Raw genomic sequence first — 14,865 nt, forward strand, 5'->3', positions numbered from 1 at the left:
AGTATTACATTAACTTTTACAGTAGTTTTTTTTGCCACATGCAATGTTATAGCAAGCTAGGATTTTATTATAGATACATACACTGTTTCACCACACAAAGTACCTGTTTATAAGAAATAGTTGACCTAGTTTTACAGAGGATAAAAAGAAGGTCTATCATTCGTTCTTGTATTTCTTCAGACTGAAAAAACTGGACTTCGGGAAAACTAGAAATAAACACATATACAGATTACAGTGACAACATGCAGAACACTTAAACAAATAAAAATACCCATAGTTATCTAACAGAAAAACACACAATACACATCACATCAAGCAGATAGATAGTGAAATATTATAACTGTACTTTTCGCATATCTTAAAATTTCAAATTTTATAATTAAATCCCAAAGTCTGAACATAGTTACTTCTCTTAGCTTATATTTTTATGACTTGCTCAATGAAAAGTACAGATATAATAGCAGAAGTTTTGCCCAGTTTTATTTCGTTGTTTTTATAATTATAATGGCAAAAGCTATATAATGTTTGCAAACTGTAAATTCAGAGATGATTGTGTTCATTTATTATTGTGATTTTGTCATTTTAGACTTATATGCGATTTTACTTTTTACAATTTTGAGAAAAATCCTGTTTTATTCATCTAAAAAAAATCAAAATGCGAGTTTAAATTAATGCATTTATAAACCTGTCTCATTTTTCTCAATGATAAAAAATCACAATAATTTCTGAATTTACAGTATTAGATTCAGACAACATGACAAAAAAAAAGTTTAAGAATTTCTGACTTGGCAAAACTATAGATATGACCTCCACCACATTTAGAAACTGTAAAACATATTTAAAACGATCATATAGGTCTTCTATTGTGCTATTCAAAGATTGATTAAAAAATAATGTCAAAATATGAAGGGCCTCGTAGGACACAAAGTAGGTTATCATTGCGCTAAGTAAGTCTTTAAATAATTTGAAAGCAATAAACAGACACTTACTGAGCGAAAGTTTCATATATTGACTGAGGATTGAAAAAGGGAGCTAAGTCTTATACTCTTCTAGCTTTTCAGAACCACCAATACTATTATAACAGTGTATTAAATGTTAAAATGTTAATGCCCTTAAACACAACAATTAAATAATATCATGTTTGACTACATTTGCTGAAAGTTCAAATTCCATCTCATGGTTAGAATGACCTGTATAGAATGTAAAAACAGAAAGGAAAGTGAAATTATTCAGCATACAACTTCATTTGAGGAAAGATAGAGATAAAACACTGAAAAACATTTAAAAAAAGATATATGATGTTGCAATACATGTACAAACTAAATACATTCATATAATTTCAAATTGTTTTCCACTGTTTCATTTCAAAATAACAAAGGAAGTTTACAGAAAGTTATTTACATTACATTATATCTTTGTATTTGATACTTAAAGGTTTTTTGTGTTAATAAAAAAGTTCTTATGAAAGTCTATTACTGTGGATTCATTAATTGTCATGGAAACCAATTTTCGCGGATTGAGAAAACTTTGTATTTTTTGTGGACATTTGATTTTGTGATTTTACTAAGGCCTGCATATAATCCTATAGAAAATTTGTACTTCGTTGGCCATTTGAATTCATGGTTTACCTATTATCACGAAATCAATGAAAATTGGTATCCCACGAATAATAACGATCGAATCAACAGTTCCTTTTTCAGGTAATTTAATTTTGTGAAACAATGTGCCATTATCTTGTGGAAAACAACTTTAACCTTTAACACAAAGAAATCGTACAAGCTATATTACATACTGAAAGTAAGAAAAGAAAAAAATAATTCAAACAACAAATTGCTTTCCTTTCAAATGTTTTTCACTTATTAGATATATCTTAGAATGGAAAGAAGAGCAACTTGAGAAAATTATTCTGAAAAGAGACTTAAAAATATCGCTGTTGAAAATTATGGTCAAACCTGTCGGTATGAAATTTCAGGGTTTATCTTTGCAAAGATAAACAATATATCCACCATCAAATTTCTCAATGCATTTGACTGGAAAAATTCTATTCTAGGATAACTGAAATGTTATGCATTAAAAAATAAAAAAAAAAAAGTTCTAAAAAGAATTGTTCATTAGATACATAGCATAATAAACTTTTTATGATTGAAGAATCTTTCATAAAAATTATAACTTCTATGCCATCCACCCTCAGATGGTAGTTAACACAGGTCCCTTTTTGACTGAATAAGTCAGATGATTTTGAAAAGAATAGTTTTAAAGTCATGAACAATGTGTATCATGTGTAAAAGTAACACAAACATTGCTAAAAATTTGGTCTAAATTTTGAATTTGACCCCCAAGTGTAAGGAATATATATATGTATAGATTATCAGGTTTTCTACACATTGATATCAAAAAAAATATAAGCCTCAAGCCACAATGTGAACCCTGTTGGCAAGTGAGTTTAGCAAGCTTCACATTGTGTTGAGTGGCTGATAATTTACAATATCTTTACTAAGAAAACCTAATTTTTAGTTTATCGCTCTATTACTGATCTTTTTCTCCCTTTCTAAGACAGTTTTTACCCATGAAGAAAGCAAGTTTGATAACATTTCCTCACACATTGTATTGTCGCTGATAACTTCTCCACAGACATTGTGACGTGGCTAATAATGCCTGATCTTGTCTCAAAGTCATGATTTCAGAATTAAGGAGCAACTGAGCAGAGTGATTAAAGTGAAGGGAAGGACGATAAACTGTATCATCTAACTAAAATCAATATCACAATTATTCAGAAAAATATTTTCCCCCAGTAAATCCTACAACACTTAATTTTCTTTTATTTCAGAATTATAAATAATGAACATCATATGGCTATTTCATAATTACATGGAAACCAACAGTAACACCTATAGTATACAATTCCAGGAGCTTTGATATTGAAAAATGCCATATATTATCTCCAGCTTAGTATATATCTAGGATTTTGATTGGTTAACGCACGTCTTTACAAAACCCATAGCCCCTGGGTGTTGCTAACCCATATCCCCCGATGTTGCTAACCATTATCCCGGGGAACTTCACGCAAGTTTTCCTTAGTTCCATGATTGCTCCTTGTGAAATATTGAATTCTGTAGATTATCTATGAATTTGATGTTTGTAATTAAACATTTAATTCATTAACGATTTTGTCCTATTATGCCGATCATTTACACTCATTCCATTAAATGCATCACTTGACTGCCACATTTTCAAGGAATAGGACTACTGACCTAGCTATGCAAATGACCCACATTGACGTCACACCATCTATGACGTAACTTTAACAACATTAAGCGCCAAATTTGACTAAATCCAGTTTCTCTGTCTCCGTATTAAAAACGTCTTATATTTTACTACCCTACACCCCGTAGAAACTTTGTAAAATTTCCAAATTTCAATAAAACTTTTTCAGATAATGAAAAAAACGTTGTTTTCATGTTACACTTTGTACCCAAAGTTCCATAAAACTCGCCCGATTTGGACTAAGACCGGGGATAAATTCGTTATCTACGTTCATATCCGTAGATATGGTTATTTTAACACCCTTCAGTACCCTGTACACCTTTCGGCTACGCCTCATGGTGTACTAGGGTACTTCAGGGTGTTAAAATATCCATATCTACGGATATGAACATAGATAACTTATACCCTTAATGTAGATATTTTTTGTGAGATGACACAAAACAGATTAAGGTTTTGAAAAAGACTTTGCAAGTGTGACTGAAACCATTGATGTGACATCAAACAGATTAAGAATTTGCATTCACAACTAATATTGATATCATCATGGATGACTGATACAATACAAATGTCATTACTGTATTACACATACGGTACAATAAACTTTACTACTTACGTTCTAATTACATCCTGTTTAATAGTGAGCCTCAGTTCATTATCCTGGAAAAATCTATTCCATGGACTCTGTAAAACATAAATATTATCATCTCATATAAAATTATATTAGAATATAAAATTGAGAATTGAAATAGGGAATAAGTCAAAGAGACAACAACTGACCAAAGGGTAGATAACAATTAAAGTCAACCAATGGGTCTTCAACACAGCGATAAAATCCCGCAACCAGAGGTGGGCTTCAGCTGGCCACTAGAAAAAAATTGTTTACTAGTTCAGTGAGATACAATGTATAAGGGTGTAAAAGTTAATACTCATAAATGCACCTACAATCAATACATGTACCAGGTGAAGATATCTATGAAAGATTTATAACACTGTATATCTCCTATGAAATCATGTTAATCTAATGGACATGAAGCAATTTTGTGTCATTTTCTTTTCAAATTATGATTGAGTTTACATATTCTACTACTACTGTCATATTAAGGATCTATTTAGGCAACATCTTGCAAATGAAGTTGCTGATTCTCATTAGATTTTGACCATCTGTAGAGCTATTTCTGATGTTGATACGGTAAGAATGACAAAAAGACATTATGCCAGAATGGTCAATGTACTATTACTATTTCATCTAAGGATTCCATTTAAAAAAGATCTATTTAATGTAAGGCATTCTAGAATGGTAGATCTTCTTTTCTTAGTCCAAACTAGCCAAGTTAATGTTGTAACCGTTCCAGAATGGTCAAATGCCAGGTTGTAGTGGTATGTATCAATTGAACTTGTGTGAAAAGTAAAATTTAAAAAAAGTTTGCTTAAAGTACCTTGACATTGGACAATACACACAAGTTGTGTTGGTTTAAATAACAAAATCCCTGTAAAAATTAAAATTCAAAATCTATGTTCATTCTAGAAATTTAACAAACTCTTATTTTTGATAATTTACTGTTTTTAGTGTTTGAATCTGTCTTACCTCATCTGCCTGCGATAGTGGATTGTTGACACATAGATCTATATGGTCTACAGCCTTCCTAGGATTCACTATTAACTACAAAATATTTTGGAAAATAATTCAAATGAAAAGTACTATTCTAAAATAATCAATACTGTGGATTCATTTATTTTCGTTGGAACCAATTTCTGTGGAATGAGAAAAAAAATATTTAAAATATATATTTTTGCGGTTTTATAATATTTAAGTCTTTATACAACCTTATGAAAAATGAAAATATGCCTAAATGTTTAAATGTTTGTATTGATTTTATATTTTTTGGTAGTAATTGTAAGTAAGTTGACAAATCATGGACAATCTTTTGTTAAGACTTTTTGTCTGCCATAGTTTTTAATTTGTTGATTTCCCCCACATCTGTTCCTTAAATATTGTATATAGCATGATCAGCATGAAGCATTACATTCAACATTTAAGAATCTAAAGGACTATGGGTAATTTTGAACGGTGAATTAGCTCAAATAGATGCTAGGGGCCACCTCAGAGTTGTAGTGGGATGTGAGCTTTTGTTCAATGTAAAGAGCCTCAATTAACTCGCAGATGAAAAACAGCAATCAATAAGTTTTCCTTCACTTTTAGTTTTTTAATAATCTGAAGAGATATGGCTGGTTGCAGTAAAATATATCTGTATTTGAACATTATTCCAAATTAATCAGAAATTAAAGAAACTAGCAATCAAGACTTTTGCATAAACTGTAACTGGAGAGCATGTTATTTTATTAGAAAATCACATTGTCTTCTCTGATTCCTCCGTGTTACGAGCGTTTTAACTTACTGAGCTAAGGAAGTACTTTGATAGCTTATCCGTGTAAGGCTGACTAAGTATCTGCTCCTCAAGGGAATCAATTCTGTCACACAAATAATACAAAATTGCATTCCATATTGAAATTACATTTACAATAAGTGATTCTTACACTGTTTTTGAGATCATCAAACTTATTCCTCCATTCCCTAGTCTTAGATACCCATAAGTTAACATCATCAGGCAGTACCTCTAGGAAAACCTGAAAACATATATCAAAAGTAAGAAGCATTCACACACTGACTGTCCATCGCTCAATTCTTAATATCGTCTCCGAAGAGACGATAACTAATATTTAAAGTATATGAATACAGGTATTTGATGTCTTTATTCAATTTTTTGCATCTTTTGTCTAGGTAATAGGTTTTATTAAAGGGAGTACAACAGGGGTCTCATTCCTTATTTCAGAGAAAATAAATGCCAATATATTCCCCAGAAAATAATATGTCCTTTCCAGAATCATGTTAATATCTAATCCTAAATTCCAGCTTTTTAAACTGGCTCTTCTCAAATTCCTGTGAATTAAACAACTCAATCCTGAATTCCCCCAAAGAGTTCCTACCTCCCCTCTTTGGTTATTGTAAATTTTTTTTTATAAGTATACAAATATTTTATCAAGAGGATATTTTTGTTGGCAAGTCATTTCATTACCAAGAGCAGAAATATTAACTTTGTAAGTAGAAAATGAAACTATGTTGGTTTTTAAAAATATAGAAATACTTTCAAGTGTTTGTATGTTTAGTTTCTTATTCTTATGTTTCTTTTCCATATGCTACTTATTTTAAAATTGGTTATACCAGGGACTTTCTATAATAACTTAATAGTGTAGACTGTCCCTGGTTAAAATATTCAAAATTTCATTCATGAATACCATTAGTTCAAAGTAGTTGTCAAAAAAAAACTTGCAAAAAAAAGCAAAAATCAGTAGCAAGTTATTATCTATCTAATGTTTACAAATAAAAGTGGAAGCATTTTTAATAAATCATAAATATGTAGGCATCTAAACATTTTTGTCCCTTCAAAATGACCTACCTTCCAGCTTACACTGCGAAATCTGCTGCTTCTCAAATACCCATGCATTGCATAATGTTTTAACAACCTCCTGTAATTTGGTTTTGTGTATAACTTCTCCCATTCTGTGCTATAGAAATACATAATATTAATTTATCAGTGTAATTAATGCATAAAATTATATTCCTTCCTTTAGATATATTCAAAAATGTAGTTGGTTATCCTGCATTTATCAAGATTTACTGTAAACCAAGATCAAATTGCTGAAAGACCCTACTCCAAAATTATTCAAACCTTTCCTTTTGCATACATCAGAATATCTTGGTGTAAATTAGAAATGTCAAATCAGACTAACCCCCTCATGAGTGTATCTCTTACATCAAACTCCCTCAAACTATTCACTGAATGACTGCTTCTCTCAAATATTGCTATAACTTTGCTCTGCCTAGCAATAAGACATAGTGTAATATAATGAGGCCGATGTATATTCAAAATCTTTCTGTAACAATGAACCCGAAAATTCAATAAAATATTATAACAATGAACTACAAATGTACCTATATGCATTTGTATAACTAGCACTAATTGGTTTAATAACAGGAAATAACTTCCTGTATGCATTTGTATAACTAGCACTAATTGGTTTAATATCAGGTAATAACTTCCTATATGCATTTGTATAACTAGCACCAATTGATTCAATATCAGTTAATAATAACAAATGTATCTATATGCATTTGTATAACTAGCACCAATTGGTTTAATATCAGTTGGTAAAAATTACCTGTATGTATTTTTATCGCTATTTTACAAAATTTTCCTTTGATCTTGCCGACTGATAATTTCCTTTCTCAGCAGAGTCGAGTGATATGAAAAATTATAGCTAGAAACTAAGAGGGCATGAAGCATTGCTAATGTCCTAATCATGAAATTGACGTCGTCATCATAGGTAAAATAGTGATAAACAGATTATCATTGGTCATCTCAATTCGATTGCTTTTCTCACTTTTGCTGTACCGGCTCAAATGAGAAAAACAATCTCGTTGATATGATCAAACGATAATCTATAAGTATAATCATCCCCAATTGGTTTACCGTAATATCAGGTAAGTATAATTACCTGTATGTATTTGTATAACTAGCACCAATTGGTTTCATATCCGGTATTTCCCATGAGTCCGAGTTGACGCTGTCTTTACTGCTGTGTCTTGTCAAGTTGTTATTGTCCTCTGTCATCTCAGGAGCTGATGATTCTCCTGTAAAAAAAATATAAAGTTGCAACTGAAATAATAGTCTGGAGAACTTGCTTTACAAGCTTTCATTGAATGGTTAGATAGTTCAATGAATTAATTAAGTTTAATTGATTATCTCCCTTTTATCAATATACTTGGTACCTTTTAGTATTCTAATAATATTCAATCCGTTTTCAAGTATGGTATGTAATTGTATGAAAGTTTTAGGTTGTTTTTTGGATCTCAAATTTATACTTTATATATGTAAAATAGTGTCTCAATATTTAAAATACATATTATAAGAATAATAAGAGTTGAGATTAATTGATTACGAGACTCATGCCATAAAGATTCTTTCCAAAAACAACATATCTTCATAGGATTTGATCTAGGTACCAGTAGTACATGTAGTAATAATGGTTTAAACTGTATAGAATTAACATTTACTAACGAAATTGGTATCCCATGAATAAACATGAATCCAAGGTAAGACATAGAAATGTATTACCGTTCAGGTATGGGCTTTACTCATTGTTGAAGGCCATACGGTAACCTATAGTTGTGAATTTCTGTGTGATTTGGTCTCTTGTGGAGTGTTGTCTCACTGGCAATCATATCACTTCTTCTTTTTTTATAATTACCATTCTCAGCATTGCCACTAAATCCATCAATGGTACTTATAATATCCTCCTTAGATGGTCTTGGTTTAGACAAGGTAGAATTCTCCAGTTTGGATTTCAAACTAGCTGAACGTATCCTGCTAATCATTGTTGTAAGTCATTATCTAAAAAAAATACATCACATTATTATACATTTATCAATATAAAAGTGTTAAAAATTCACTCTATAATATGATACACTTTTGGTCTTTTCCTAGATTCAGAAAACTTTAATGTTTAATAACATTAACTGTTGAAAAACAAGGGAGGAAATAAATAAAACAACACTGCCCTCTATTTCCAATTCACACTAATATGTTAAATCTCACCTTGACTAATCAATTTTTATAACTTGCACATGATTGCTATAAACTTCATGACAAGAACTTAACTATATTGATTCCCCTGTTATCTTTCTATTAATGGGACTTTATCCCTACTAATAATTGCTGATGGTCAGGATCTGAATATTAATCTATTGGTTTTCAAATAAACATTAATGAAATTTTAATTTGTGAGCAATTATAATCAATCTCCTCAATTGAAAAGTTCTAAGAAGTTTTGTATGAAAAATCCTCGCTGGGTAAATAAAATAAGGAGTAATATATATTAATATTGACTTCATTTTCATTTTGTCATTTTTGTACATAAATTAGGCCATTAGTTTTCTTGTTTGAATTGTTTTACATTGTCATTTCAGGGCCTTTTATAGCAAGCTGACTATGCAGTATGGGCTTTTCTAATTGTTGAAGGCCGTATGGTGACCTATAGTTGTTAATTTCTGTGTCATTTTGTTCTCTTGTGGAGAGTTGTCTGATTGGCAATCATACCACATCTTCTTTTTTATATTAAGGAGTTCAATATGTCTGATATAGAAAATTCTACCATTCAAAACACAGCTATATGAAGTCATTGCAAATACTACTCAATATAATTATTGTTGATACCTACAATGTATCTCTTAAAAAAAAACCAAATATATATTATAATAATAATGTTAATCTTACAGTTTTTTCATATAACTTAATAAGTTAAATGAACTTGTTTATTTAAATATGTCATTACATGTTGAATAAAAAATATCATCATGAATATTCATACCTGTCTTTTTCATTTAATTTTATTCTTTATTAATTCAATCTAAAGCCCTAAGATTAATTTGGACATACTAAACATATAGAGAAACAAAAGAACAAAATGACATAGACAAAAAAAAAACCAAACTGGGTACATTTTATACTCTGGGAAAACAAAAAGTTAATCAGCCACAAATGCAATAATTTGTAGCACTGCTTAAATGTATATGTGAAATCAATTCCACCATCATGACTATGGATCTATAGGGAATTAAAATGAAACATATCATAATCTCTTTCATCAAATTATATGTAATTACTATAGAAATTAATGGACTGGAGAAATCCAACATCACTAACTTTGGAAAATACTTTTATATCTACAAGTTATAACTGTCATTTGTATATTACTTTTTATATTCATCTATACATTTAAACGGTAAAATAACAAAAATAGCGAACTTCAAGGAAAAGGAAATGTCCTTTATCAAATGGCAAAATCAAGAGCTCAAACACACCAAACAGATTAATGAAATTGATAGAGGCAGTAAAAAAGAAAAAGAGAAAAAACTCAACCAACAAGATATGTTTATGGGTATTGATTAAAATACACAATTAGTTTTTGACCAATTATACATGTAGTTGACATTTAAAATTCCAATTTGATGATATTATAGAAAACATAGTCCAATCAGCCTATAATGTTCATCTGGTCCTTGTGATGTACTTGTCAGCATTTACATATTGCCGTGACATAGACTATGTTTTATTCATTTTTTATTCAGCTAAGCCTTTCAAAATAGCACAGTAATCCGTTTGTAATGGGTGAAGAAATATTGTTTTTTTATAGAAGCTGTACAGAAACTCTTAACATGCCAATTTTTCTTTGGTAGCATAATTAAGACAATAATCTTCAAATTTATATATGAATGACTGTTCATTTATTTTTTTAATTTACCACAAAATGCATGGTGCTGTTTTAAAGATGACATGTAGTCATGTTTGTAGTAACAGTGAGGTTGATGATAAGATTCTCAACAAAATCATTTAAAAGCTTTAAAGGGGCACTAGCTACGAGATATATAAAAAATCTAAAGTTTGATTTTTTTTTTGTTTAATCAATAATGAAAGTGAAATAGTAAAATAACAATTTGCTTTTTGCAGCCAAAAAGGTTCAATTTTGTCAAATTACGCTAAGAAACATTGATAATTAGTTATTCACTTGCAAGTGAATGAGTCGACCTCTTTAAATCCGTATTCATGTGAACTTCAATTTAACCCCTAGCTAGAGATAGACAACACATGCATTGTACGTGTACTGGTTATTTAAAGAAAAAGAATGTCAACAATGAAAGTGAAACTACGGTAAATCATTTGATTACTAATTCGATGCACATAAAATCATTTTTATATGGTTAAAAACAATGAGAAACATCTATTTTTAATCTATAAAATCAAATCAAACAGACCTATAAAACTCCAATTGCACGTGTTGGTTTAATCTATTCAAATCTATATCTATGTTTACATCACTTTTATGGTCATCTGGGATCAAATGGATAGTTAATAAGATGGATTCTGGACTAAAATACACACGAAACAAACCTATATATTATTTACCCATACTCTGTAAACTGTTTATTTTAGACTTTTGATAGTTTGGAATAATGTTTTACATTGTTATAAATCAAATATGAGAATTTGAGTCAAATCGGTGATCATGAATTTGACAGCTAGTGCCCCTTTAATAGCATTGATGACATGCATCTACGCTTAGCCAAGAAGTATGATATGATCCCCAACTCTTCAATGCAAAATCTGAAGTTTTAGAATGGACCGGTACCAGCATAATGTTATAAATTAAATAAAATTTGTGTGTGTCCATTTCTAATATAAAGCTCCCAGCTATATATATAGCTAAAAATATGTTCAACAAACTACATGTATGTTCTGTCTGTTTGTCTAACCATGCTTACACAATGGCAGACTGTATCATCTTAGATTTTTGATTTGAATTAAAGTAATTGAAAAAGGGTCCTCTAGATCTTATCGTCCTACACACATTATTCATAAATCCAGACATAAAGCAATTTCCTTTAAAAAAACGACAGTTTTTATAAAAGTACGGATGACATCATATAATTATGCAAAATCAAATTGAGCAGAACATATTTAATTTACTAAAAGCTGTGGGAACACTAAGTGTTAATAAATTCTGCAAAGAAACATTGTCACAGATATGATTACAAAAAAAATACCTTAACATGTAACTATTGTTAACAGCTGGGTAAAGCTTAGTTTAAATTTTCACAGAAACTCTCTCACATGATCAATGTCTGTTTGACAAAGATTTCCATTATTCAATTTTATTTGGTACATTTGTAGTTATACAATTTGTTTCCGATTGAAATTAAAAAAGGTCTTAAAAATTCCAAGTGTTTTGCTTTTGAGCATCATTTTGTTTAATGTATTTCTACATCTGTGCAATATTTTCAGACTTGTGTGATATAGAAATAAGAAGATGTGGTATATCAACATTTTTCTGTGAAAGTACTTTTATAAGTGTCACTGTGGCCTAAGTGGGGTACCAATTTTCTAAATTTTTTTTATGGTTCCGTTTTATCCATGAATTAAATGTCTGACTAAAACAAAATAACTGATGTCCTACATGTAATAAAGACACACAAGGGTTGTGATATCAAAAAACATGTTTAACCCCGCTGCATATTTGCGCCTGTCCAAAGTCAGGAGCCTCTGGCCTTTGTTATTCTTGTATGATTTTTAATTTTAGTTTCTTTTGTATAATTTGGAGTTTAGTATTGCGTCCATTATCACTGAACTAGTATACATATTTGTTTAGGGGTCATGCCAGGTACAGGAGTTTCTCGCTGCATTGAAAATCAATTGGTGGCCTTTTGGCTGTTGTCTGCTCTATGTCAGATTGTTGTCTCTTTGACACATTCCCCATTTCCATTCTCAATTTTACAGAAAGATCCCGATGTAGGTTTGATTACATGGATACAGGAATATAATCTAGAGAATACGTCAAATATCAGCAAACACACAATATATATACAACTACAAACAGGATTTTATGCAATTACTCTTTAAAAAACCTAAATTGTACAAATTTTAACTTTTAAATTCTCCAAAATTAGTTTTGATCAATGAATGCAAGACTTCTGGTGATGGTATGGGTTAACAAAGAGTTCATTTTATGTCCTCATAATTCTCATACCAAAAATTAAATCATAATGGGCTTGGTTTTTTTTATTTTTAGTATCTTTTGTAGCATTTTCAATTTATGTCACCCTTCTCTTTAAGTTACATGTTTAGGGCTCAATTTACACCTTCACTGACAAAACAATGACTGATAGTGAATCTGTTGATCATTTGATCTCAGGTAAATAAGTGGCATCACTTTTAATCACATGTGCACAACATCTAAAATGTTTACTTTGCAATTTCCTTCAATCAAGACAATGTGTAAGCAAAGGTTAATCTGCCCATTTCCGAAAGCAACTTTTTCATTAAAAGTTTAAGGATTTTCACAGTACATTGTACATAGGGACCATTGCTGAGTTTAATAGGGTACATGCAGGTATGTTACATAACCAGATGTGCAGAACAGGTAGAGTCATATAACTTATAAAATAATTTTATAAAAATAAAGGGCGTTTGATTACAAATGTATCTGTATTAATAGACACAAAGCGACCTATATACTGTATACACATGCACGATTTTCTTGCTGTGTTGAAGATCTTTTGGTGGCCTTTGGCTGTTTTTTGCTCTTTGGTTGGGTTGTTGTCTCTTTGACAAGTTCTCCATTTCCATTATAAATTTTATATATTATAATACAGGGTTCCAAGTCATGCTATTTGTTGTTTGCAGTTTTGATCATCTTTTCACGAGTTAAGTAATTTAAAACTGGATATTAATAATTTTTATGTGAACCTGCGCTGAATCGTGGGACTGTGGTCTTTATTTGCAAGTACATTTAAAAATATGAAGATGTGGTATGATTGCCAATGAGGAAACTCTCAGCAAGAGACTGAATAACACAGAAATTAACAGCTATACAACAACCTATGGTCTTCGTGTATTCTATTGTTTTAGTTTATATCTATTGCATTATCAGGCACTCAGATTATATAATATACTATATATAATGGATCATCATATTGTTGCTTATTATTACTATGTCTGTATGTATTTTATAATAAATATTGCATTCAAAGGGCCCCAGTCATGTTTGTGACATATTGATTGGATCATAAATATTGTATATTTTTTTTATTCCTTTAAAAAAAAAATGTAGAATAAGATATTAAGCAAGTTATCTTTCTTTTTAAATTATATAAACTTGAAATAAATAGATAAAAAGATTGCAAATGAGATGCATAATATAAGTTGTCATGCAAGTTTTATATAAAAATCTGGAGGAAATTTATCAGCTTATCTTGATTCAGTCATTGTGTCAATTCTGATCCCTAAAACTGCTTTTGAATACATTTGCCATTTGTATTTTTAGCTGTCATTAAATCAGCCTTATACTTTTAGATGTACCATACCTGAATTTTCGCCTCAAATGCAGTTATCAGATTTCCCCAAACTTAATGATAATACTTATTTTATCTTCCTCTTATGATAATAACTGACTCATCCAGCCGGTGACATTTATTGAAATAAAATTATGGAAAAGATTGATATTTTGAAGATCACATGATTTGTCATGTGGACATTTTCCGAAATTGGGGCGTCTGCAAAAAAATATTTAGACGACAGTAAGCGTTTAAGTGTCTTATTATGTAATTAAATCATATACTAATAAAAGTTGAATCTTATACTAGGACTATAATAAGCATTTTTTCTCAAAAAAATATTTACATTATTTTTTTTTCTTCTTAGTGTTTACACCGGAAATTACAACGTGCACACACTAAGCCACTTGAACGCTTGGAACTCATCAGAGTCGAAACATTATGTTAAGATAAAATTTGACATTGATTTATTTTTAGATTTACCGGCAGCGAAACAAAAAAACTACACTCCTTTATGAAGTATGACTATATTGTAGTAAGTAAAACATAGCTATGTTTTTCAAACTTTAACACACGAGCTTCTTGGATTGCCCTGATATCCAAATATCCGGAAATGGGTCGATTTTCTCAAAAACTCTCTCAGTCTCTGTCCCCAG

General features: G+C 30.2%; 1 protein-coding gene across 12 annotated transcripts in view; it reads right to left on the reverse strand.

The window, feature by feature from the left end:
* LOC143062941 (TBC1 domain family member 5-like) overlaps positions 1 to 14,614 on the reverse strand; it is a 31,913-nt gene extending 17,299 nt beyond the window's left edge. For 6 of the 12 annotated variants that reach the window (XM_076234794.1, XM_076234792.1, XM_076234790.1 and 3 more), the window contains exons 1-8: positions 14,240 to 14,392; positions 8,572 to 8,714; positions 7,819 to 7,954; positions 6,720 to 6,828; positions 5,800 to 5,889; positions 4,850 to 4,924; positions 3,878 to 3,945; positions 104 to 206 (exon numbers count right to left, since the gene is read on the reverse strand). In XM_076234794.1, the coding sequence (XP_076090909.1) occupies positions 104 to 206; positions 3,878 to 3,945; positions 4,850 to 4,924; positions 5,800 to 5,889; positions 6,720 to 6,828; positions 7,819 to 7,954; positions 8,572 to 8,698 (708 nt within the window). In that variant the 5' untranslated portion in view covers positions 8,699 to 8,714; positions 14,240 to 14,392. Of the gene's footprint in view, positions 1 to 103; positions 207 to 1,952; positions 2,056 to 3,877; positions 3,946 to 4,849; positions 4,925 to 5,799; positions 5,890 to 6,719; positions 6,829 to 7,818; positions 7,955 to 8,438; positions 8,549 to 8,571; positions 8,715 to 14,239; positions 14,393 to 14,555 lie in introns of those variants that run through there. The other 6 variants (XM_076234793.1, XM_076234791.1, XM_076234789.1 and 3 more) reach the window with 3 other exon arrangements.
* Between the last annotated feature and the right edge of the window lie 251 nt (positions 14,615 to 14,865).

This window comes from Mytilus galloprovincialis, chromosome 2 (genome assembly GCF_965363235.1).
Source record: "Mytilus galloprovincialis chromosome 2, xbMytGall1.hap1.1, whole genome shotgun sequence".
Lineage (NCBI taxonomy): Eukaryota > Metazoa > Mollusca > Bivalvia > Mytilida > Mytilidae > Mytilus > Mytilus galloprovincialis.